General features: G+C 37.2%; 1 protein-coding gene across 3 annotated transcripts in view; it reads right to left on the bottom strand.

Annotated features, from left to right (window-relative positions):
- Positions 1-510: 510 nt before the first annotated feature.
- The window catches only part of LOC143239254 (organic cation transporter protein-like), a 32,400-nt gene continuing 8,685 nt past the window's right edge, over positions 511-24,225 (bottom strand). For 2 of the 3 annotated variants that reach the window (XM_076480167.1, XM_076480166.1), the window contains 9 exons: positions 22,935-23,038; positions 21,341-21,495; positions 19,725-19,893; positions 19,198-19,345; positions 11,371-11,456; positions 4,588-4,802; positions 3,922-4,103; positions 2,955-3,094; positions 511-1,171 (listed from right to left, as the gene is read on the bottom strand). In XM_076480167.1, the coding sequence (XP_076336282.1) occupies positions 1,138-1,171; positions 2,955-3,094; positions 3,922-4,103; positions 4,588-4,802; positions 11,371-11,456; positions 19,198-19,345; positions 19,725-19,893; positions 21,341-21,495; positions 22,935-23,038 (1,233 nt within the window). In that variant the 3' untranslated portion in view covers positions 511-1,137. Of the gene's footprint in view, positions 1,172-1,990; positions 2,179-2,954; positions 3,095-3,921; positions 4,104-4,587; positions 4,803-11,370; positions 11,457-19,197; positions 19,346-19,724; positions 19,894-21,340; positions 21,496-22,934; positions 23,039-24,225 lie in introns of all 3 variants that reach the window. The other variant, XR_013021080.1, reaches the window with a different exon arrangement.

The following is a 24,225-nucleotide window of genomic DNA, read 5'->3' on the forward strand; positions in this document are numbered from 1 at the left end:
TCTCTAGTCTTACTGTTAAATTAGGGACGGTCAACGCAGATAGCTCTCGTGTAGCTTTGCAAGAAATTCAAACCAAACCCTCTTTTTCTAAAAATATAGTTCTAGTCTTGTTAATTTACTGCATTTTCTGGTTTTTCTCTTTTGTTATATTGTTGTTCTTTTATTTCGTGTAAGGTTACATAATAAACTATCCGCACTTTGTTCAACGTGAAGGAATCGAACCCAAGAATGTGATATTGTTAGTCCGAAGACTTATTGCTGACCCGTCAGGATTATTCTACATTCGATAAAATAATAGCAACCAAAAATATTGTGTTACACAACACAACTGTTAACTAAATGATCTAAATCTCAATTAATAGATCACTTAAACATTTCTAGGTTTATTTTAATGGTGCATTATGAAGGTGTATTTCGCCGTTTTTTGTCACGCGTATGATACAGTCGATAGTGAATGGATTGTTCCTTCAATTCAGGTGATCATGAATTAGATTAACAAATGTTATTTAATCTAAAGTATATATTCGTTTATTTACGTAACAATAACATTTCAGTACAAATAAATTTTAGTTTTAAAACCAAATTGAAACATTTTTTACTAATTTCAATATTTCTATAAAGTAGCATATTTCAATATTGATAAATTCTACTCTAAATTAAAAACATCTAATTAACAAGTACAAATAACTCCAAAATGAATAAAATTACAATTTACATATAAAAACCACGGAAATAAATTTTTCTCATAAAGTTCTCTTTTCACGTAATTTCATACTTGTGTTGAACAGTTTATAATGTACATTTTATATGGTTAATGACAAAAATTGACGATAGATGGTATAGATATAAAGATAAATGTATTCAGAATGAGAAACAAGTCTTAACAAAGGTGCAGCTGTCTGATCTGTGTTGATTTTAATATGAAACTAACTGATATTTTAGCTTGAGAAACCTTAAGCCTATCCGAACTATTCTATTGAGACTGCAAAAATACGGTGTTGCTGATATAGTTGGTGAGATTCCTGTTAGAGTATCGAGAGCGTACAAGAGAACTCTTCTTTGGATTCCTCTTTGTTTCCTCACGAAAGTTGGATACCTTGTCTTACCTTATCAGCTGTAGCAGGGTTTGGAAAATGTCTATAATTTTGTGCTCTCTAATTCCATTGGTTTCCTGTAACAAATTAAAAGATGTTACAAGTTACTATGACCGAGTAACAGAGTGAATTTATAATCACTGACCTATAATAGAAATATTCAACTCAAATACTAATGAGCTACAGATCCGATCAAATTGGGCACACTAAAGTCTCAATTTGGTGTTTGCTGGTTATAACCAAGTGAAACTTGAATATATATATTATATATTTATCAAATGGAAAATTGTTATATTTATCCTCATAATTGATAGAAAAGTAACAAAATATTACATTTATCTTTGAGAGAACGAAGATTTAGAACAAGTAGTTATTGAGAATTTCTTCATGTGGTCACTTTTGGAATTAAAATGGCGATTCAGTTAGTTGAATATAACTAATCCATTATTGTGTGTACTGACTGACTCACCATTAAGATGACTTTTGTTGCACATGTATATCATTCAATACATAATATTGTAGGAAATACTGAAACTAGTTATTAAAGAAACCACTCAAGACTAAATACATGTTTTCAAAGCAAACTGAGGAAAGAAAAATAGAAAGTTATCCTATTTTTGGAATATCCTCAGCCGTTGGATTTAAACGCAATTCTTTAAACTAAATACAGAAAAGGGACAGTTATAACCCCACAACATTGGTTGAATACCTAAAGTAAAGTCAAAATTGAAAAGTGTAGTTTTATCATAAGTCAAAAGATTAGTAAGGCAAGACTTTATCTAATGAAATAATATTGTCAAATAACTTTTTCAAAGTGTGTTTTATCATATTTTTAAAAGCTTTTATCCATATTGATGTAAGACAAAGATCTATAGTTACTGGGACAACTCTTGTACCTTCTGACGTCTTCCCATTATTCAGTAGACTTCGGAAAATTAGAAAGAGGCTCACATATCCAATTCTTAACTTCTTTGGGTAAATATTCTGGTCCGGCAGCTTTACCACCCTTTAAAAGTTTCAGTTTCTTTCTTAACAAGCACACAATTAATGCGATCATTTCGTGCCATCTTTTCCTATCTAGCAACTGTTAAGGATGAGGGATTAGTTAAATTTTCACAAGTGAACATTGAAGAAAAAGTATAATTTAATAACACATCCATCTCATAATTATCAGATACTAGCATTCCTGTATCATCTCTAAAAGGCCTTACTCTCATCCTAATATTGTGTTTAAAACCCGTATATTAATTTCTACATTTTCAGTCAACCTTTTATACACAGTTTTGATTTTTTAATTTCCCAATTGACAAATTTTCTTTATGTTATAATATTCTAAATATCATTAGTTAGAAAAATTTAAATTTCTTAAATTTCAAGTTTCTTTAAATTTATTATTTATACTCTTTGAGTCAACCTGCTTTTCCACCTTTTGCCGCCATTTCTTTTTTACTAAACAACATGCCTATCTTGAATACTTGTGAATTATTTTTAAATTTCCACATTTGCACAATATTTCCAATAAACTTAGCTGCCATTTTAAAGTAACTACTTACTGTCTCATCTCTTTAAATTCTTTTGTTGAAATTTTGAACCAAAATATTATTTCTTATGCAGAAAAACATCAAATCTAATTGAGAAGCAATCACTTGCACCCAGAAGTTCCCTAATCTCCACTCTAGGAACTATTTCCATAATGGAAATTAATTGAAATATACATGAATTTACTTTTTACCTCCAGACTGAAAATTGCTGGTTTGCTCTTACAAAATGATGTTTAAAATAACTAATTAGATATGCTAATATTTTAACAATTATTACAGTGATCACTAAGTCAACAATTATAATGTCATCTTAACTTACTTTCCAAACGCTTCACCTTCTTCTAGAGTGTCAGGTAAAGGTATGTTATTAGTTTCTGGTAAAAGTAAGACAAGTATTCCGGAGATTACAGATAATCCACCAAATATTCCCAAAGGAACTCCATTATTGGTAGCTTTACTCTGTAGACAAGAGGTAGTAAACAACATTTACACATTACTACTTAAAGAACACCATAAACGTTTTTTTATTTAAAAAAGAACATTTAATGAATGTAACTGTTTGTAAAGGTGCTCATAAACAATAAATGGAAGAAAACAATAAAAATTTAAACAAACATTTGTGATCAAAGATTTGTGATCAAAATCACAGCTATCAAACTCAAAATCTGAAACTAAGTTAGTTTTGTGATTACATTACACTTATTAAATATATGAAATAAACTGAATATGTAAACAGCGTTATATATCCAAATATGAAAGTGGAATAAAAATAATTCTGAAACGAAATTACCGTTATTATATTTCTAACTATTTACAATGTCAGTATGGAACATCATCGCACATATAAAGTTTATAATGTAGCCTTAAATCATTACAATAACAACATTATAGATCGTAAACCAATAACATATAGTAATGTTAGTCTACATTCAAACACACATCGCTGAAAAACATGTAATCTTAAACTATGAAATAATTATTCACACTGAATCATGTTAAAAAATTTATAAGGTTCAGGTTAAGTGGCAATGGTTCATATATCACAAATCTTATTTTTTCTACTACAAATAAGCCTTCTGTGAAACTTAATTTCATCAAATGCCACGTCATTTTATGACATATTTTATCGAATGATTAAAATATATTTCAAAAGTTAAATTTACAAAAAAACAGGAAACAACAATAAAATAGCAAATATTTTCATTGCACATTAGCAGTATCCAGAAAATCTTCTTCTTCCAAAAGTGATTATTTTCAATACATCAAACCGTTATAATGAGACTTGCCAATTCTTTAACAAAAGGAGCCACCATTGATCCAACACGGGCGCACATTGAGCTCGACCCAACTCCAACATTTCGCACAACAGTTGGGAATAACTCAGCAGAGTATACATATACAATACCAAACGACGCGGAGATGCAGAATTTCCCAAACATGGCCAAGGTAACTGTTAACCATTGGAGATCTGTTGATGAAAGGCAAGTTGAAAATTAATTTATAAATGTATGTGTGTATATATACATTCATACATATACACATATATAGCTTGTATATAGAGTAAATTGATTTACTGTATGACCTATAGATACACACGCGCACGCTCGCACACACCTTTGCGCTCTCTCATTTATAAAAAACAAACGTTTGAGGCGACTTAGTTTTTCCAGCTCACTTATCAGTGATGTCCTCTTCACCTCTACAGAATAATAACAACGAAATTACACATTGTTACATAACACAATACGATAGAAGACCAGAACCATTCAGTTCAATTCCACTCGGTGGGCTCAGCAGATAGCCCGATGTGGCTTTGCTGTAAGAAAAACAAACACACACACGCATAATTATACAGCCCAGTCCTAACTTCTGTTTTATATCAGTAGTATGTAAAATAATGTATTTTTATAAGTTTACACAATTAATTTTATATCATTTAATGAAAAACTTACAGTCTGGTATTGGAATAGTAAGAAGGCAGGCTAAACCTCCAAACACCATAGTTACCACCAACGGAATGCGTCGTCCCAAGTGTTTGATAACAAAGATTGAAATACCATAAGAAGGGAACTCAACTGCTCCAGAGATGAAGAAGTTAATGTATGGATCACCTCCTAAATCATTCGTGTTCAAAGACAGACCATAGTAAACGAATGCAATAACGAACCTGCATAGAGATGTAAAAATTGAATCAATTTATAAAGAACATAAATAAAAACGAATACAATTTCTTTAAAAATCAAAAATATTTGAAGCCATTCAGATGTAACAGTATCTACCTTGCTGCAGTTAGTTGTTATACTTCACGTATACTCCACCTTGTTTCCAAAAATAATTTTGGAAACAAGCAAACATTTAAAATAAGACAATTAATAACTGATTTACTATGATTGGATGGTTGATATGGTGTTTTATAGCACAAAGCAATTAGGCTACCTGCGCCAAACATCCGATTAAAAGTTAAAATGAAAGTAAAATTAGTAAAATTCATAAAACGCGATTAAGGTAAAACAAAACAAAGTTTCAAAAAATCCATAAACAGCATTAAAACCAACATTTACATCTAGTCTAAAGCGGTAAAAAACCTACGGTAATACAAGTTGTAAAGGACTTTCTGTAGCATAATTATAATTATCATAACTAATAGGATGACTAACAGGTAGTTCAAACAACAGTGTTAAACACCTGAAGTTGGCATTTCCAGTCCTGGATCCGACTTATGTGACGTTATGGCCATTTTCAGAAAGTAAAGTAATAAACGTTTTATAGCAAAAATTTAATAACTCGCCAGGATGTCTAACGGGTAATTCAAACAGCAGCATTAGTCACCTGAAGTTAACCATTCCAGTCCTGGCTTCGAGTTACTTGACGTTAAGGCCATTTTCTAATTTTAAATCGAACTATGTGGACTTTGATTCTTAAAAAGGAATTACATTATAAAGGTCTAATGTATAAATTAAAACTTGCATAGCATTAAAAAGATTAATAGCATTTAAAAAAACCTAAAAACATTACTAAGATGGACAGTATCATCATCACTAATAACACTGTCTAACGTTATGGATAAACTTTGAGACGTCAAAACGACGGCAAAAAAGTAAAATGTCGCTTATTGTGACCTGAGTGTTACACGGGACCATACACTGGTGCATCAGTTCCAGATAAGAGAAAACAATGAGTTAAAATATTGTGACCAATGCGTAGTCTAGTTAGAACAACTTCCTCTTTCCGATCCTTACGGAAGCAAGACGGCCAAAGTCCGATTTAGGGTTTTATTTGGAAAAGCTTGTTTTCACGTTGCTCACTCCAAGTCGACTGCCAACTGGCACGGAGACGAGCCTTCAATACAGGACCATAGTCCATGTATGGAGCAGGCAAAGTAGTGATAATTTCTGAGCAGATGGATTTAGCTGCGGTGTCGGCGAGCTCATTCTCGCAAATACTAACGTGGCCTGGTATCCAGAAAAACTGGATAGAAGTAGATGTTAAAGAGAAATGGGCCAGTCGGGTTTGAATATCGGTAAGAACTAGGTGGAGTTAACGTAAAGCGATTCCAGGCTCAGTAGATAACAAAGCAAGTTAGTATAAATATTGCAGTTTGAGTAATGCGGTCCAAGAAGAGAGAAATGGTGTACAGGTCAACAGTGAACACTGAAGCTGTAGAAAGGATTCTGCACGCAACCACCAAACCACAACAGAGTTCACACAGTCACCTGATTTCGATTCATCTGTATAAATAGGAATGGAAGGATGGTTCGAAAGATGTTCAGCAAATAGCAGACAGTATTTCCAAACGTGAGTGTCTGCTTTTCTCGATGGACTTAAAGACAGGTCATATTTGTGGATTGTAAAAAACCATGGTGGGATGGGATGACCAGTGGATACAGCAATCATATCCAAGGACAGATATCCAATGATATCCAACTCAAACTGTGCCAGGATATGAAGGCCAAAAGGAGCAATGGCAGATTATCTGTTCTGAAAAATATAGCTCACCAAAGAAGGAAAACACAACCCCAGGTGGAATGCTTTGGTAAGGAACGAAGTTTCGAAGCATACAGTAAAGACAGTTGCAAACAGCGGAGGTGCAGGGAAGGTTCACGAGACTATGTATAAGCTCTGAACTGTGGAAGTATGGAAAGCTCCAGTGCAGAGCCTAAGTTCTTGATGATTAATGGGGTCCAGCATCTTTAAGGCCGAAATCCTGGCAGAGCCATAGAGCAATAATCCATAGTCGAGTTTCAATCGATAAGAGCACAATATATCTTTAGCATATAACATCGACCCGCACCCCAAGTGGTGGAAGAGGGGAAATGGAGGATGTTCAGTGCTCTTGTACATTTTACCCATAGCTACTTGATGTACGGTATGATTGTAAGCTTTCAGTCAAAGATAATTCCCAAGAACTTTGTCTCAGGGACTAAAGGCAGCACAACTTCACCGATACGGATCAGTGTGAATACCCTGTTGGCAGAAAAAGTACATGCAATCGGTTTTAGAGAGAGAGATTAAAACCGTTTGCTGTGGTTCACTTCACTAAACGATTGAGGGCAGTCTGTAGCTGCTGCTCAATGTACCTCATGTTATCTCATGTCAGTCGTCGACGTAGACGCCGTTTGCAACAGTAAAAGGGAGTTGTTCAGTGACGGCATTAATCTTCATACTAAAAAGAGTGACACTCAAAACACAGCCTTGAGGGACTCCAAGTTCATATAGAAGAAAACGAAAAAGGGTCGAACCCACACGACTTGGAATCACCTGTCTATTGAATAATTTTTTTATAAAAATAGGCAAATGGCCATGTAACCCATATAAATGAAGGTCTCGCAAAATGTCATACCTCCATGTTGTATCACAAGCCTTCTCAATCTCAAAGAATATTGATACAAGAAGTTGTAATTTGAGAAAGGCTTCTCTGATTAACGTTTCAATTCGAATCAGATGTTCCATGGTGAAGTACTGTCGTCGGAACCCACACTGGGTGGGCGAAAGATGGTTGTTTGATTTGAGGAACCAAACAAGACAAGCATTAACCATTCTCTCTAAGGTCTTACAGAGAAAGCTCATCAAAATAATTGAACGATAGCTTGAAGGAATCTTGGGACCCTTCCCAGGCATAGAGAAAGGTAGGACAATAGTCTGAAGCTAGGCATCAGGAAAAACATTTTCCTACTAGATCAGATGATAAACAATCAAAAGAATAGCAAGAGAAGCAGGAGAAAGATGGCGCAGCATGCCATAGTGTACATCATCAAGTCCGATTGACGTACTGCCAGACTGATGACGGGCCTGTTTGAGTTCCATCAGTGTAGAGAGACGATTATAGTCATAGAGACAATCAGCTCGAAAGGAAAGAGATGATCGTTGTACCCGAGTCTTGAAGGCTAAGAAGGTGGAGGAAGAAGCAGAAGTACTACATACACGGCAAGAGATTTCACCTAGAGAATTGGTGATGCTCCGGGTATCAACTACTTCTTAGTCAGAGAGCAAGATTGAGAGGAGGACAGAATTATATTGCCTGCTGATCTTTCGAATCTTGTCCCATATGACTTCGGAACTAATGGTTGAACATATGCTGGTTGTGAACTCAATCCAAGAGACCTTCTGGCTTTGACGTCTTACCCACTGAGCCTGTGCACGGGCCTGCTGGAAAGCGATGCAGTGCAAGAGTGTGGGATACCTACGAAAAGCATCCCAGGCCAGTTATTGAGCCTTCCATGTCATGTCGCAGGCAGGATTCCACCACGAACGAGGATATCGTGGAAAACGTGTCGAGGTTTTAGGAATGCATTAAGCAGCTGCTTGTAAAAACGTTACTGTTGCTACACAGTCGTCTATTGATGGTTATAGACGATAGCAGGATCAAGTTCTGCGAGAGCAGTGAAAGAGAGCCAGTTTGTTTGATCCAGGTTTCACTGGAGCACACGGTTCGGGTGGCATCGACCACGGTCCGTCTCTCTCAAAATTATAGGAAAGTGACCACTGCATCGTGGATTATTGTCAACCCTCCATGAAAAATGGAAGAATAATGAAAGGGAGCAAATTGAGAGATCAATAGCAGTAAAGGACTAACTAGGTGCATGAAACTAAGTATAAGAACCAGTATTGAAAAGAGAAAGATTATGATCAGAGTATACACTCAACAGAACGACCCCTCCTATCAATATCAGCACTTCCTCAGAGGGGATAATGTCCATTAAAGTCCTCCAGGAATAAAACGGGAGACGGCAACTGTTGAATGAAAACATCAAGGTCTAATTCATCATATGTCTCTCCAGGCGACAGGTAGAGAAAACAGTGATGATATAACCCAAGGAAACACGGATGGCTATGGCCTTGAAGGGTGTGTCGAGTGGCAAATACAGGGTGGGCACATGCTGATCAACCAACAGTGCCACCCCTCCATGCACTCGCCCATCACACAGCCTGTCATTTCTGTACAAAGAACACCGCCGAAAGATTGCTGTATCAGCAGGTTTCAGAAGTGTTTCCTGTAAGGAAAGACATATAGGATGGCAAGAAGCAATCAGTGTTTTTGATGTCATCAGATTAGAACATAAACCTCGACAGTTCCATTGTATCAAGGTAGCTATTTTTATTTATGTGTAGGCGAATTGGGTGGAGAACCCTTTAGCTTACGACCACGTATTTTTTCTTTACTGTCTTTATTCGAGGGAGGTCTATCAAACTCCATGGATCCTGCCCTGGGTCGATTTTTCAGGTCTTTGGTGTTGGAAAAGAACACCAGCGACTGAGAACGCGAACGAATGAGCGTTTTGCATCTTGGAGTGGAAGAAGATGTACGTGAGGAAATGCCCATACTTGGGACCAAAAGAAGTGGACTTTAGATTTGCTGGAATGTACATTAGGAGCAGAGATGGGTGTTGAAGTTGATTCGTCAACTTTTTTTACCATGAAGGTAAAAAAACTTTTAAATTGGTTTGAGAATAATTCTTTTGGAGGCACAGAGAGATCTGTCTGCATAACCTCTGTAGTAGTGGAAAGAAGTGCAGCAGCACACCTTCGAGATGAAGTGGTGGACAGCAACTTTGGAGCCTCAAAGTATGTAATATTTTGAATCGTCTTTAGACTTTCAACCTCTTTTTCTTCCAACTATTTAGGGAAAGAACGAAAGTATGACGGGTTAGAACCATTACAATTGATGCAAAGAGGGTCAGTTTCACACTCACAGGCATCATGGTCCTAGCCATGGCACCGAGCACACGTCAAGAAATGACGACATGACGTATGAGTGCCGAAGAGCTGACACTAGAAACATCTAAAAGGGTTTGGAATGTATGTCCGTACCCAATTAAGATAACCTGCCTTGATTGTGGAAGGTAGACGTGGTGATGTAAATGGTAGAATGAGGACATTATTCGGCACCATAATTCCATACTTGCGAGTGAAGATACGCCTCACTGCCGAAACTCCTTGGGTGGAAAAACCAGCGAGAATCTGACTCGGGATTGTTCTTCAAATTCCTCTCAGCAATAACTCCTTCGTGGTGAATTCAAAGTAGCATGAGGCGTAACATGAATAGGTATATCCCCAATCGCCTTTGAATGCAAGAGGATTTCACTGCGTTGAGAAACGGATGTTTCCACCAATATGTCACCAGATCAAAGTTTCTTTACTGACTTTGGAGAGCCAGCAAGTCCCTCCAGTCCGTTCTGAATGAAAAAGGGAGACATCTGCTCCAAAGGTTTGTCTGAAAGAGAATGTAGTATAAGAAAATGAGGTATAACAGGTGTTACAGATGGGCTGTTTTTTCACTATTTTATTTAAGTTTTTATTTGGAGGATCCATAATATGAAGAGGAATATTTTGGTGCCCCCTATGGATCCCTACGAGGGGACGCACTACAATACCAAACAAGGAAACTGCAGCAACACTAGGGATTCGTGAGCATTATACCCTAACACCAGCATCAGATACAATGTCCACAACATCTGTTGAAAACATCCAATACTAGTATTTGGTTGATCCTAGCCCAAGCGGACCAGCCGATTGATCCAAGGAATTCAAGGCCAAAATGATGTGTTAGGGTTGGACCTCTCAACCCCCAGGATCCTCTTCTCCCCTTCACGGATCACCACGCACGGAAAACACGGGAGTGGATGTTTAGATGCAAGCGGAGGTAAAGTGTAAGAACAGAACTTTTCCTGGGAGGTCCCCTTAACACGTACTGGAATCCACACCGAGGGAAACTTACTATGAAAAGGAAATAATGATAACAAGAAACTTGTATTACAAAGCATTACCTTAATTAATTTTTCTTGTACTGTTAGTTCTCACGACATTTATTTATACTTAATACAACTACAACATCTGTTGGAACTTCTTTAACGTGTGAGGCAAAGATATTATGTTTGTATTGATTTTCAGTAAATAAAATGTTTGGATTTAAAAGCGACACGAAGAAAGATATCAAGAATTACTGAGATGGTGAAAAAGTAACACGAAAACGAGTTATTAGAAACATTTTGAGAGTCAAGAAACAAAATAAAGTAACCAAGAACGTAATTATGAAATTAAGGTTGAAATTAAAGAATAAAATAAAGCAAATGTCAATTACGCTTTCGACATCCAGTGTTCATCCAATAACATTAATACGATACTCAGTAGTTTTTAAAACGCTATTTTATGTTATGAATCTTCATGAACAACATGGTGAAACCTTGAGAAAGTTGGTAATCTTTAATAACTGTGTTCAAGTTAAGAGAACAACTCACCAAGCAAAGAAACTGTTCAGAGTTTTCTTCCTCATGTTAGGTGTCTTTAGTAAATCAAAGAAAGTGGCGTGGCGGGTCTTCTCTTCCTTGAAATAAGAAAAAAAAAACACCCATTCATTACAAGAAACATTACACATGATAGGAACTAAGTCTGAATAGTGCTTGACGTTTCTCTTATAGAGAAGCACAACGCTGTACAATCGACTATCTGCGCTCTGCCCATAACGGGTATCGAAACGCGAATTTTGGTGTTATTATTCCGTAGACATTACGCCGTGTTACTGGGGGGGCATAACATTTGTTAATTATGTTTCACTTCTGGTTTTGAGTTCAGCTCTACAAGTGAACTTAATTTTGATAATGAGCGATAGCTAATTAGATGAAGTGTGTAATTCTACACTGTCTCGACATTTTGCCATATTGGTATGGCACTGTTGCCTAACAATAGTTTACTAACTTGGCATAATCACCTAACAATGTTTCACTAAATACATCTGACATCGTTATGTAAAACAGTTTCTCGAAATTAATTTGGCATAATCACCTAATAATATTTATCAGATTTTTATTATTGCCGAACGTCTACCACGTTAACAGTTAATTACTTTACCTAGTAAAGTTTATTTGGTTAATAAAAAACCTCAGCAAATAGTCAAAACAAAATGTAGTAAAAGTCACAAATACGTCAAAACTAGTTTCTCCAGTATCAAGACTTCTTAATTTATTATGGTTTGTTTACTAACTTTCTACACACTGCATTCTTTTATTACTTTATCATAATAATATTGGATTCCTTGTATATACCGTTTCATTTTTGATTAAACAAATTTAAGTTAAGGGAAAATACCATTTCTTTTATTAATACAGTCAATTAGAATAATTGAAATATTAATGATGCATAACATTTGTGAAGAAAACTTCTGAAGCCATTAATAAAGTATTGACATTACTGAATAATTTAATAAACGATACATTCTCATCCAATATCAGGATGATGAAACGTCTCAGCTAAAGTAACTACATGTTCGTCACAATGCATGATTTTCGTGTTGCATTATTTCAGATACTCAGATTGTAAAAATATTAAGCATCTAATTCAGTAAATCAAGTAACAAACGAAATACAACCTGTAAACATATTTTATGGTACAACATACGTATCTTGTTATAGGAATATCCGCACGTGTCATGTCATGGTATAGCTGAACGTGGGGATGTTTTCGTGCAGCATAATTAAAATAACAATATACAAGTGATTGATTGATTTAGTGTTTTATGACACAAAGCAGCTAGGCTATAAGCTTAACGTCCGGTAAAAAGGTAAAAACAAATTAAATGTAGTAAAATACAGAAAAGGAAATGAAGGTAAAACGAAACATCATTGAAAAACAGAAAAAGCATAAAACCAATGTTAACACCTAGTTTACAATGTTAAGAGAGAAAGCAGAGTAAAAGAAGTTGTAAAGTACTTACTCTAGCAAAATGGTAATGATCATAACCTGCCAGGAAGACTAACAGGTAAGTTCAAGAACCTCTGACAGTCACCTGAAGTTGGCCTTTCCAGTCCTGGTTCCGGGTTGTGTCATAATAACCATTATCAAAATGTAAAGTAGAAGTTTTAAAAGACGTAGCAAAATCGTAATAATGAGTAGCCAAATGTCCAGTAAAAAGGTAAAAGTAAAGAAAATGGAGTAAAATTTGTAAAAGTAAACGAAGGTAAAAACAAAACAGCAATTAAAACAGAAAATGGCTTAAAATCAATGTTGACATCCAGTCTACAAAGTTGTAAAGGACTTCCTGTAGCAGAATGGTAATGATCATAACCCGCCAGAAAGACTAACAGGCAAGTACCAGAACCACTGTCAGTCACCTGAAGTTGGTCTTTCTAGTCCTGGTTCCGGGTTGTGTGTCATAATGGCCAGTACCAAAGGGTAAAGTAATAAAAGACATGCAGCGAAACTGGAATAACAACTCGCCAGGACAACTAACGGGTAGTTCAAATGGATAGTTCAAACAGCAGCGTTAGTCACCTGAAGTTGGCCTTTCCAGTCCCGGTGTCGAGTTATTTAATGTTTTGGCCATTTTCCAATTTCAAATTGAACTAGAGAGAATGAAACTGTGAAAAGGGAACCACAATTAAAAAGGAGTAATGAATAAATATCAAACACTTAAATGAGATTAAAAAGATTAATGGCCATTAAAAACCTAAAACTTTATCAAGGTGTACAGTGTCACCATCACCAATAACACTGTCCAATGTTACAGATAAACCCTGGGAAAACATGTTTAAAATAGTGCCGTCCTTGAGAGTCGTAACGATGGCAAGAAAGTAAAATGTGGCTTACAGTGATTTGAGTGTTACACAAACTACACACTGGTGCAACAGTTCCATATAAAAGAAAACGTTGAGTTAAAAAACTGTGACCAATGCGTAGTCTAGTTAGAACAACTTCCTGCTTCCAAACCTTACGGAAGCTGGATGGCCAAAGCCCAATATAGGGTTTTATTTGGAAAAGTTTGTTGTTGCGTCGCTCTCTCCAAGTGGACTGCCAGCTGGCACGGAGCCAAGCCTTGAATACAAGACCATAGTCCATGTACGGAATAGACACAGTGGTGATAGTGCCTGAGCAGATAGATTTAGCTGCCGTGTCTGCAAGCTTGTTCCCGCGAATACCAACATGGCCTGGTATCCAGAAAAACTGGATAGAAGTGGCAGTTAATGAGAAATGGGCCAGTCAGTTTTGAATATCAGTGAGAACAGGGTATGAGCCAACGTGTAGCGATTCCAGGGCCAGTATAGAACTAAGCGAGTCAGTATAAATAGTGCAGTCGGAGTACAGCTCAGCTTCAATATGATCCAGGGCAAGAGATATGACATACAGTTCAGCAGTGAACACAGAAGTTGTAGAGGGGATTCTGCGCGCAACCACCGAACCACAGCAAACCATAGCAGAGCCCACTGAATAACCTGAGTTGGAACCATCTGTATAAATTGGAACGGAATGATTCATTAAATAAAAGACGGCCAATCTGGAGTATTTGCCTTTTCAGACTGAAGGTCAACTGTAATAAGCCATGGTGGGATGACCTGTGTTGTTATCCAAGAACCATCTGTATAAATTGGAACGGAATGATTGTTTGAAAGATGTTCATTAAATAAAAGACGGTACTTCCAATCTGGAGTATTTGCCTTTTTCAGATGACTGAAAGAAAGGTCACATTTTGGGGCTGTAATAAGCCATGGTGGGATGAGCTCACCTGTGATTTCTGCAATGTTATCCAAGAACACACCCAATTCATCGAATTGCGCCTGGATGCGAAGGCCAAAAGGAGCAATGGCAGATCGTCTGTTTTGAAAAAGTGCGGCCCACTGAGGAATGAAAACACATCCCCAGGTGGGATGCTTTGGTAAGGAACGAAGTTTCAAAGAATATAGTAAAGATAGTTGCAAACGGCGAAGGTGCAAAGAAGGTTCACGAGATTCAACGTATAAGCTTTGAACTGGAGAGGTGCGGAAAGCCCCAGTGCAGAGTCGAAGTCCTTGGTGATGAATGGGGTCCAGCATCTTTAAGGCCGAGGGTCTGGCAGAGCCATAGACCATTGATCCATAGTCGAGTTCTGATCGAATAAAAGCACGATATACCTTTAACATAGAACATCGATCTGCTCCCCAACTGGCAGTAGAGAGGACACGGAGGATGTTCAGTGCTCTTGTGCATTTGACCCGTAGCTGCTTTAAGTGTGGTATAAAGGTCAGCTTACAGTCAAAGATAAGCCCCAAGATCTTGGTCTCAGATTTGAAGTTCAGGATAAGGGTGAATACCTCGTTAGCGGCAAAAGTGCATGCAAACGGATTTAGAGAGAGAAAAATCAAAACCGTTCGCCATAGTCCACTTCAGTACACGATTGAGAGCAGTTTGTAGTTGCCGCTCAGTATATCTCATGTTCGACGACTGACACGAGATGTGAAAGTCGTCGACATACAGCCCATTCGCAACATTGAGAGGGAGTTGGTCAGTGATGGCATTTATCTTTATACTGAAAAGTGTGACACTCAAACACAACTCTTAGGGACTCCAAGTTCCTGTACAAAAGAACGGGAAAGTGCGGAACCCACACGAATTTGGAATCTTCTGTCCATTAAAATTTTTTTAACAAACATGGGTAAATGGTCACGTAACCCATATGTGTGGAGATCTCACAAAATGCCATACCTCCATGTTGTGTCATAAGCCTTTTCAATGTAAAAGAATATTGATACAAGATGTTAGCGTTTGAGAAAGGCTTCTCTGATTGATGTTTCAAGTCGAATTAGGTGGTCTGTGGTGGAGTGCTGCGTCGGAACCCACACTGGGTGGGCGAGAGGAGGTTTGATTTGAGGAACCAAACAAGACTAGCATTAACCATCCTTTCTTAGGTCTTACAGAGACAGCTCGTCAAAGCAATTGGACGGTAGTTTGAAGGAACCTTGGGATCTTTCTCTGCCTTAGAGAAAGGTAAAATAATAGCCTGGCGCCAGGCATCAGGAAAAACATTCTCCTGCCAGATCCGGTTAAAGACAATTAGAAAGACATCAAGAGAAACAGGAGATAGATGGTGCAGCATGTCATAGTGTACATAATCAGGTCCAACAAATGTACTGCCAGATCGATCGGCCATTTTCAGTTCTACCAGTGTAAAGGGACAATTATAGTTAAAGAGACAATCAGTTCGAAAGAAAAGAGGTGAACGCTCTACCCGAGTCTTGATGGCCAAGAAGGTGAAAAAACAAGCAAAAGTGCTAGATACCCGGCAAACGCTTTCACATAGAGTATCAGCGATGCTCCGGACATCAGCCACTTCCTGACCATCAGAGAGTAAGATCAAGAGGGAAACAGAATTGCAGTGCTCACTGATCTTTCGAATCTTGAACCTTGGAACTGGTGGTGGGAGATATGCTAGTTGTGAACTTAATCCAAGATTCCTTCTGGCTTTGACGTCTTACCCACCTAGCATGTGCACGGGCCCGTTGGATAGCGACGCGGTTCGAAAGCGTGGGATATCTACGAAAAGTATCTCAGGCCCGTTTTTGAGCCTTCCGTGCTAAGTGGCAAGCAGGATTCCACCACGGACGAGGGTATTGTGGGAAACGTGTCGAGGTTTTAAGAAAACACTGAGCAACTGCTTGTATAATACAGCCAGTTACCGCTGCCACACAGTCGTCTATTAATGGTTGATTCACGATGGCAGGATAAAGTTCTACGAGAGCAGTGAAAGTGGACCAGTCTGCCTGATTCAGCTTCCACCGGGGCACTCGATGCCACCCTCTCTCAAAAGCATAGGAAAATAATCACTGCCTAGCGGATTATTGTCAACCCTTCATGAAAAATGGGAGAATAATGGAGGGGAGCAAACTAAGAGATCAATAGCGGTATAGGATTGACTACGTGCATGAAAATAAGTGAAAGAACCAGTACTGAAAAGAGAAAGGTTGTGATCAGAGTATACACTCTACAGAGCGACCTCTCCCATCAATAATAGCACTTCCCCAGAGGGGATGATGTCCATTAAAGTCCTCCAGGATTAAAACGGGAGACGGCAATTGATGAATGAAAACATCAAGGTCTGATTCATCATATGTCTCTCCAGGCGACAGATAGAGAAAACAGTGATGGTATAACCCAAGGAAGCACGGATGGCTACGACCTCCAAGGGTGTGTTGAGTGACAAAGACAGGGTGGGCACACGCTAATCAACCAGTAGTGCCACCCCACCATGTACTCGTCTATCACACAGCCTGTCATTTCTGTACAGAGAAAACTGCCGAATGGTGACTGTATCAGCAGGTTTTAGAAATTTTTCTTGTAAGGAAAGACATACAGGATGGTGGGAAGCAATCAGTGTTTTGATATCATCCAGATTAGAACGTAAACCTCGACAGTTCCATTGTACCAAGGTGGCCATTTTTAATGACGGGTAGGCGAAGTGGCTGGAGAACCCTTCTGTTTACGACCACGCCTTTTTTACCTTACTATCCTTAGTCGGAGGAGGTCTATCAACCTCCATGGATCCTGCCCTGAGACGATTGGGCAGGTCTTTGTTATTGGAAGGGGATTCCAGTGATTGAGGACGCGAACGAATGATTGTTTTGCATCTTGGGGTGGGAGAAAAAGATGTATCAGAAGAAATGCTTGTATTTGAAACTGAAGGATGTGGATCTTGAGGTTTGTTGGAATGTATGAGAGGAACAGAGATGGGTGTGGAAGTCGATTCATCAACCTTTTTTAACCATGGAGGTCAAAAGGCTTTTCATTTGTTTTGAAAATGATTTTCTTGGAGGCACAGAGAGATCTGTCTGCACTCCCACTGTAGTTGTGGAACGAAGTGCAGCAGCATATGTCCGAGATGGAGTGGTGGGCAGCAATGTCCGAGCCTCAGGATAACTAATGTTATGAGTCGTTTTCAAACGTTGCACCTCTTTTTCCTCCAACCATTTTGGGCAAGAACGAAAGTTGGAAGGGTGAGAACCATTGCAGTTGACGCAATGTGGGGCCATGTCACATTCATAGGCATCGTGGTCCTTGCCTCCACAACGAGCACATGTCAGGGAACCACGACAAGATGTCTTTGAGTGGCCGAATCTCCGACATTGGAAACATCGGAGAGGGTTTGGAATGTATGGCCGTACCCTGCAAATTAGATAACCTGCCTTGATGGTGGCAGGTGCACGTGATGATGTAAATGTCAAAATGAGGGTATTTGTTGGCAGTGTAACTCCATCTTTGCGAGTGGAGATGCGCCTCACTGCAGAAACTCCTTGAGTGGAGAGACCAGCGAGAATCTCTGACTCGGGGACGTTTTTCAAATCCCTTTCAACAATAACTTCTCGTGATGAATTCAAGGTAGCATGAGGGGTAACCTCAATAGGTTTATCTCCAATTGCCGTTGAATTCAAGAGGAGTTCACTGTGTTGGGTTGTGGATGTTTCAACTAATATGTCTCCAGATCGAAGCTTCTTTACTGACTTTGGAGAGTCAACAAGACCCTCTAGTCCCTTTTGAATAAAAAAGGGGGCATTTGCTCTAAAGGTTTTTCTGAAAGAGAATGTAATATAAGAAAATGAGGTACGTGTGTTACAGATGTCGAAGATTGCTGCTCAGAGTCTTCAAGACGTGGTCGTTTACCTTTTGACTGTGTTTTCGCTATTTTATTTAAATTTTTTGAAGGAGGATCCATAGGAAAAAAAGAAAAATTTCGGTACCCACTGACCTTATCCACCATGGAGCCCTACTAGGGGACGCACTACAATGTCATGCAAGGACAATATAGCAACGCCAGGGTTTTGTAAGCACTATACCCAAACACCAGCATCAGGCACAATGTCCACAACACCCGTTGAGTACTTCCAACACTGGTATTTGGTTGACTCTAGCACAAGTGGACCAGCCGATTGACCCAAGGGGGGCCGCCCGTCTACAGGAATTCAAGGCCAAAGTGGTGTGTTAGGGTTGGACCCCTCAACCACCAGGATCCTCTCCTCCCTTTCACGGGTCGCCACGCACGGCAAACACGTGGGTGGATGTTTAGATCCCAGAGTAGGTGACCAGACAGAACAGAACCTTCCCTGGGAGGTCCCCTCACCATGTACAGAAATCCACACCGAGGGGCAATATACAAGTATCTTTATACATGATATAAGATAGAAATATATTCACAGTATAGCTTTGATTTTATGTCACTGGTTCATTATCTGGCTGTTTTTCCATCTGTCCTATTGCATTGTTTATTTCCTTGTCGTTTTAACTCTCTTGCTGCTGAACTCATGTAAGTTGACTTACACATAACTTACACATTTCTCTCTAGACATCAACTCTTTCACTATTCTTCCTACATTTCTGACATCCTTACGATTGATTCTCAGAGCCGTTTCGATCTCTTTCTCAGCCCGTTCGACTTTCCCATGCGTTATTAACCAGCGAGGGGATTCTGGGAGAAGCCTGAGGGTAAAAAAAAGTGTTAAGAACAAACGAACACGGAAATAAATAATTCATGAGTATACATAGAAATCTATTATCAATCTTTTGTTTTAATGACATTTCTTAGGTAGAGACCCGTAAAATTCACGTTGATTTTAAGTTTCTTCAATATTAGACACGTTTTCGCTAGACAACGTGATTATGAATGGTTTTTAGTTAATTTTTTATAGATCATGCGTGTTACCATGACTAAGTTAAGTGTCGAGTTCTCATAGCTGTTTTAATCTAAGCATACCTTTCATTTTGTGTAATATATTATACATATGATCATATTTTTTCTTACAGCAATTGATTTTAACTCACTATAAAATATATTACTGAAATGAAAGTTAATATGTACCACCAGAAAGTACACAGCAATATCCATGGTACAGTCAATGTGAGCTGCAAGCTTGACCAGTCTCGCACAAACCAAGCTAAAGCAGGCAGAAGTACGTATCCCACAGCCCAGCCAAACTGAAACGAGACTCCAAGCACTGTACGGTACTGTGCACCGATCACTTCCATAACTGTAAAACACAGACACGATAGTAAGAACACACATAAGAAGAAAAAAATCCTAGAAGAGAAACCACAGCTAAAGAACTTTAAGGTGAACTGAAAATTATCTTAGACTTGCAAATATCTCATTCACACTTTTAAACCACTAAATAAAGTAGTCGACTGCTAAATAATTCGAATGATTAAACCAATCTAATAGAAAAAAGGTTATTTATAAAGTTGAATGTGAATATTGTGTTTAAATTTTAAATTTCCTATAGTTTGTTTAATATAGAGTAGACGAACAAGAGATGTTAAAAGCAAATGTGAAAACTCTAGATTAGCTGAACATGCAACTTATACAGGCCATGTTATACAGTATGAAAACAAAAACTGTTGTTTTGGCTCATCCGAATAATAAAACGGCTATAGAAATATTAGAAAAACCACAAAAATAATGTAGCACGGTAATGTAGCACGGTATGAATAATTTCATCAAGGGCTATCTGCGCTAGCCGTCCCTAACTTAGCAGTGCAAGACTAGAGGAAAGGCAGCTAGTCATCACCACCCACTGCATCTTGGGCTACTCTTACCAACAAGTAGTGGGATTGACCGTAAAATTATAACCCCAACGCGGCTGAAAGGGCGAGTATGTTTGGTGTGACGGGGATTCAAACCTGCAACCCTCGTATTAGTAGTCGAATGCCCTAACCACCTATCCTAACCGGTCCTCATCTTAAATAAGGATGGAAGTTAGAAAACTAGAAAGTAAATTGATGGCGTGATTTTTATTTTTTTTAATATGTAATCTGGTAGTCATGTTACTATAGCTTTTGTGTGCTGCGAAACAGTTGTTTTTCACATTAAAACTTCTCCGTTCTTCTGCAGTGAAGAAAGAGTTCAGTTAAGGTCTTTACTCACTTCCACATCTCACACCAAGCACATTCACAATCCAGAACAATATCACTTTCCACTCAATATAATCTAAAATACATAAAATCGAACACCATTTAAATAATAAATCACATAGTAGAATGAAGAGAAATAAAAATTTCTAACCGCCTATGGTTATATTTTATTCCCACGAGTGAAATTAGATAATATATTTTAGCCTAAATTCTCACCAGTTTTTGGATTGCACTGTTTTACACATTTCTGAGGATGACTTAACCGAAGTCCAAACATGTGGTGTCTTTTTTACGATTGCTGATTAATTATTTTAAATAAAATTTTAATTGTATATTATACAACATTAATCGCTGAGTATCTTTTTCACTTTAAATATTTATGCAAGTTTTGTTGAATTTGATGCACAGCACTGATAGCCCTTGAATAACTTTGTGCTTAACTACTAACACAAAACAAAATCCTTGTTTTTGTAATAAGGTAAATAATGTTAAGTTACATACTTCTTATGCCTTGAATAGAAATATATTTATATAAACAAATTTATTATTTTCAGTACTAAAACATACGTAAAACAAAAGCTGTTGTGACTGCTCCAGAAGCCCCAAATGCAACAAAGTATCGAAGTGTGGTAAACATGGCAAACGATGTAGAAAAAGCACACGCCAAAGCTGAGAAGAAGAATAAAGCTATTCCCAGAAGAATAATAGGTCGCCGACCAAACCTGAAAAAATAATAAAATATTGATTAGAAAAGTAACAGAAAAACTTGCACAACTAGGACTAGTTGTGTTATTAAATCTCCACACATGGATATCATATACGTAAGTTATTTAAAATCAAATATACTAATTTTACTTAAGCATTGTATATAATGTACCTAATTAAACATTAATTGTATCAGTAAAGAAAAAGTTATGAGTTATATTACGGTAAAAATACTTTACTGTAAACACCAAGTTTTACACGAGAATATCTAGAGTGTGTACATTGATAAATACTCAACAATCTCATATCTGAAATTTTTTATCGTTACTTAAATCAACTTGAGTTACCTTATTCTTTCAATTACACTTGCAATAATAAAAACTAGAAACAAAGTTGTAAAAAAAGAATACAAATAATCCAGGAACTTTAATTTTAAAACATTTTGTAGAGATTTATCTATCGTAGAGATCTCATCTACACGTGAATTACCTCACTTTCTTTCAGCAGTCTGTACATGCATACTTTAATGGCGTGCTACAGAAAGTGTGGAATGTGCAGCCATATTTAACACTTCTGCATTTTTTTTTTTTTGATTAACAACCAAAGTGTCCAACTTGTTCAGCGAAATATAGCGGAATACCATTAGATCAAGCTTGGTGCAATTCTAAAGAGAATAGTTTTGAACGTTTTCCGTAGAAACGCAAAAATTTACATAACAAAGTTTAGAAGAGTAACAAACTACTACTTAAGCCAATCCGCAGCAGCGCCCTCATCAGTATACGAAGTTTATGGTTAAGAAAGAATGTCCTCTGACCCAAAATGAAACAAGGATTTCTGGTTAAAAACTAATTACAAGCTTTAAGCTACAATTCCAACAAATAGCTGTTTTTATGATACAAATAGCCAAAGAAATGGAACTTTATAATTATATTCCGGTGCGAGTACCACTAAACTTTTTTGTCTTTATACATTATTGTAGAATGTTATTCACAATATGTAGTTTAATATTGACCCTTTTATCATTCGAAATTATTACATAGTATGATAACAGTAAGTTTATGGAGTTACAACGCTAAAGTCTGGGATTTGATTATCCAAAGTAGACAAAGCAGATAAATAGACTTGACTTTGCTCTAAAACAAGCAAACATTCGAAGCTTGTTAAATCAGACGTTGCGGTTGTGAGCATATATATATATATTCATAATCATAAGACCGAATACATTTATACAATGAAACAGACATTTCAAGATCAGCAAATGAGATAGAAATAACCAATTACTGGCTGTTTATCCTTATATAGTATATTTCCATTGCACACAATCGATTGTTATTGAAAACAACAAAGCTGGCCAAACATTTAAACAATATCTATCTTGCAGTTGTGTTGCACAACAGCATACAATAACTGTTGTGCTTGATAGTCATAAAAAAAAAAATAAAACATTTCACAGTACCTGTCAGATAATTGGCCTGAAATGAAAACAGAACTCAGAAATCCAGCCATATACACAGATGTGCTCAAGGACACCAGCCAACCATTATAGCAAACGAGGTTCCACTAACAGAAAAAATGCACACGCATTAAAAAAGAAGCTAACATAAAACGTCAGCCAAATTCAAAAACCAAAACAACTGTAAAATAGACTCACGACTTTATTCTACCTTTATCAGCTGTTAAAACTTAATTTACAAAGCTGTAAAGCATTGTTGCAACAAAATTTTAACTTCAAGATATCCAGGAAAAAAATAAGAATTTCTTTTGTTCTACCAAACAAATACTTTAACAAGAAAATGTATTTTTAAAGTTCCAGTCAATTAGGTAAAAAGCGATAGAAAAATTAAAATAATTAAAGGGAAACAACATCTACATAGTTACCAAGGCACATACTCATAAGCCTTAGCAACATTTTTGTTTTTAATATTTCTGTATTCCCATTCATATCAAATAATCTTGTATTTCTACCTTAATATAATTAGTCAATAGATGCCACAATAAAACGGGGAACGTCTAAGTTTTTGGTCGCATTTTATATCACGGTAAAAATATTAAAATGTCCCAGTTTTTCTGTACCATAATGTACGTTTGAAATGTACGGCTTCTTCTTATTGTTTTTGTTGTTTGTTTTTGGAATTTCGCTTAAAACTACACTCGGGCTATCTGCGTTATCCGTCCCTAATTTAGCAGCTTAAGACTAGAAAGAAGAGAGCTATTCATCACCACCCACCGCCAACTCTTGGGCTACTCGTTTACTAACGAATAGTGGTATTGACAATCACATTACAACGCCCCCACGGCTGAAATGGTTAGCATGTTTGGTGTGGCGGGGATCTGGTACCCTCATATTGTGAGTCGAATGCCTTAACCACCTAGACATGATGAGCTTTGTTTGTTTTTATACATAGATCCTTTAAAATAGACTTGGAGAATACCACGTTATGCAGTATTTCGTCCTTCTGCTACGTTTTCTTAACCTAAAGTATCATTAGTCAGTCGCAGAAGTTTAGATTTTAGGCCTGCCCAACTGCGAAAAACAAAACAAAGAAGCAACAAATTTATTTTGAATAGGCTCAAAATAACGTTTTTTGATTCATTGGCATATACATAAATTTTTAACACATGATGTTTGTCTGTTATTTTAAAATGTGTTCCATTAAAAATCACATTATTCAGTAAATGTTACAGTGTATCATTATAATTTAAACTATTTCAGCACTATTACACTGCGACTCAGTAGGGTGAAAAAG

Source organism: Tachypleus tridentatus, chromosome 13 (assembly GCF_004210375.1).
Source record: "Tachypleus tridentatus isolate NWPU-2018 chromosome 13, ASM421037v1, whole genome shotgun sequence".
NCBI lineage: Eukaryota > Metazoa > Arthropoda > Merostomata > Xiphosura > Limulidae > Tachypleus > Tachypleus tridentatus.